This window comes from Geospiza fortis, unplaced genomic scaffold (genome assembly GCF_000277835.1).
Source record: "Geospiza fortis unplaced genomic scaffold, GeoFor_1.0 scaffold3703, whole genome shotgun sequence".
NCBI classification, from domain to species: Eukaryota; Metazoa; Chordata; class Aves; order Passeriformes; family Thraupidae; genus Geospiza; species Geospiza fortis.
In genome coordinates, this window is record NW_005054761.1 from 98364 (window position 1) to 100175 (window position 1812).

A 1812-nucleotide genomic window follows, 5' to 3' on the forward strand; every position below is an offset into this window, starting at 1 on the left:
AGCAGGAACTCGTAGGTGGCATTGATGATCCCCCAGGACAGCAGAGAGCGGTGGTAGTTCAGGTGGGCTCCTCGGAACAGGTGGATCACCTTCCTGTCGCGCTCCAGCCAGATCTTCACTAACACTTTGGAGAAGGACTGGAACTCGCCACCGATCTGAGCTTGCATGCGAGTCTTTACCACGTTCACAGGGAAGAAGAGGAAGCCCAGCAGGGCGCCCAGCAGCCCCCCGCAGATGAAGTCGTTGACCAGGTGAGAGCTGTGCGAGGTGGCCTCGGGCAGACACTGCTTGATGGGCCCGCGCAGCCCAAAGAAGAGCACGTTGCTGGGCCCGTTCCGCAGCAGAATGGGCACCAATCCCCGGTAGTACTCCCGCACCCCGTAGGCCCTCAGCACCCTGAAAGCCTGGTAAGTGTTTGTGAACTTGTCGTGGTGCTTGTAGTCCTGCAGCAGCGTCTGCACACGCTCGAAGGGCGTCAGCACGGCCTCGGTGGTGCCGGCCAGCGCGGCGGCCACGCTGCGCGTCAGCAGCTCGGGGGCGCGGGCGTGGCTCAGCAGCAGCGCCGAGAAATCCTCGTAGAGGCCGAACATGAGGGCCAGCGTGGTGGTTTTCTGCAGCAGCGGGGGCAGGATGCCGCGGTAGAGCGTGCGCAGCCCATCGCGGCGCAGCTGGCGCACAGCCTCGCGGGCGCGCAGCCCGTACAGCTGCTGCCGGAACAGCACCTTCTGGATGGGGAACGTCACCGCGATGTTGGTGAAGGCCGCGCACAGCCCGCACACGTAGTGCTTGCCCGAGGAGCCCAGGTGAGAGCAGCCGGAGCCGGCCCTGCCGCTACCGCATCAGCCCTGCAGCCCGCAGCAACGCCCCGGGGCCCGTGGGGAGCAGCAGCACACAGCCAGCGCCAGCAGGGCCTGGGCCATGCCTGCCCACAGCCAGGCAACCACAGAGAGCAGCGCTGCCTCCCTTCCGTGCTGCTCCAAACCTAAACAGAAACAAATCCCCTGGAATCACCGACTCCAACAGTGAAAGGTTGGCCCTCACGCTAATAGAACAGTGTGAACAACAGAGAGGCTGCCAAAACACCTAGGAAACACCAAAACTACATCTAACACGTGCAGCAGCATCACAAAGCCTGATCCTTACACTCTGCCTCTCCCTGTGGCACAAAACACCAGGTGACACTCGGCGTGGCTCAGGTTCACCACCACCCACAGGGAAGGCACAGGTGCCACACAGGTGTGACCTCACTGGCACAGGGCAGAAATTCAGAACAGTGCCAGCTCACTGCCATGCAGCCTCCTCTGCATCAGCCCCCGTGCCCGACGTCCACGCTCTGCTCAGAAGGGTCACAGGTGGAATTCAGCTGGGCCCGGGCTCCTGAAGGACGTGGACAGACGCAGCTTGGCCAGACAGTCTGAAGGAGGACTGCAGAGATCTCTACCTGGCAAGCCCTGTTTGACAGAAGAATGGGATTATTTATTTAACAGTTACGAAAAAATGTTTCTGCATGTGCCCAAATCCCACCCTTGATCACAGCAATGTCCGTGACAGCCGTGTGGGGCTGGGGGTGTTCCCGAGCCCCAAACGCTCCCCAGCACCAGCAGCACACAGGAGACCACAGGATCTAAGGGGTGCTTGGGGACAACAGCCCTGCCTGGTGTGAGGAGCTACCGAAGCGAGGAGGGGAGAAAGGAACGGAGAAGGAAAAGGAAAGGCCAGAGAGAGACACAGGAGCTGGGAGAAACAGGGAGGAGAAAAGGGAGAGAAGAGAAGGGCGGGGGCAGAAAGGCAGAGAAAGGATGGGGGAAGAAC

General features: G+C 61.1%; 1 protein-coding gene across 1 annotated transcript in view; it reads right to left on the reverse strand.

Moving 5' to 3' along the window:
- SLC25A51 (solute carrier family 25 member 51) overlaps window positions 1-825 on the reverse strand; it is a gene marked incomplete at its 5' end in the record, with an annotated part of 3412 nt that extends 2587 nt beyond the window's left edge. The window contains one exon of the mRNA XM_014311364.1: window positions 4-825. Coding sequence (XP_014166839.1) covers window positions 4-825 — 822 coding nt within the window. The remainder of the gene's footprint in view (window positions 1-3) is intronic.
- Between the last annotated feature and the right edge of the window lie 987 nt (window positions 826-1812).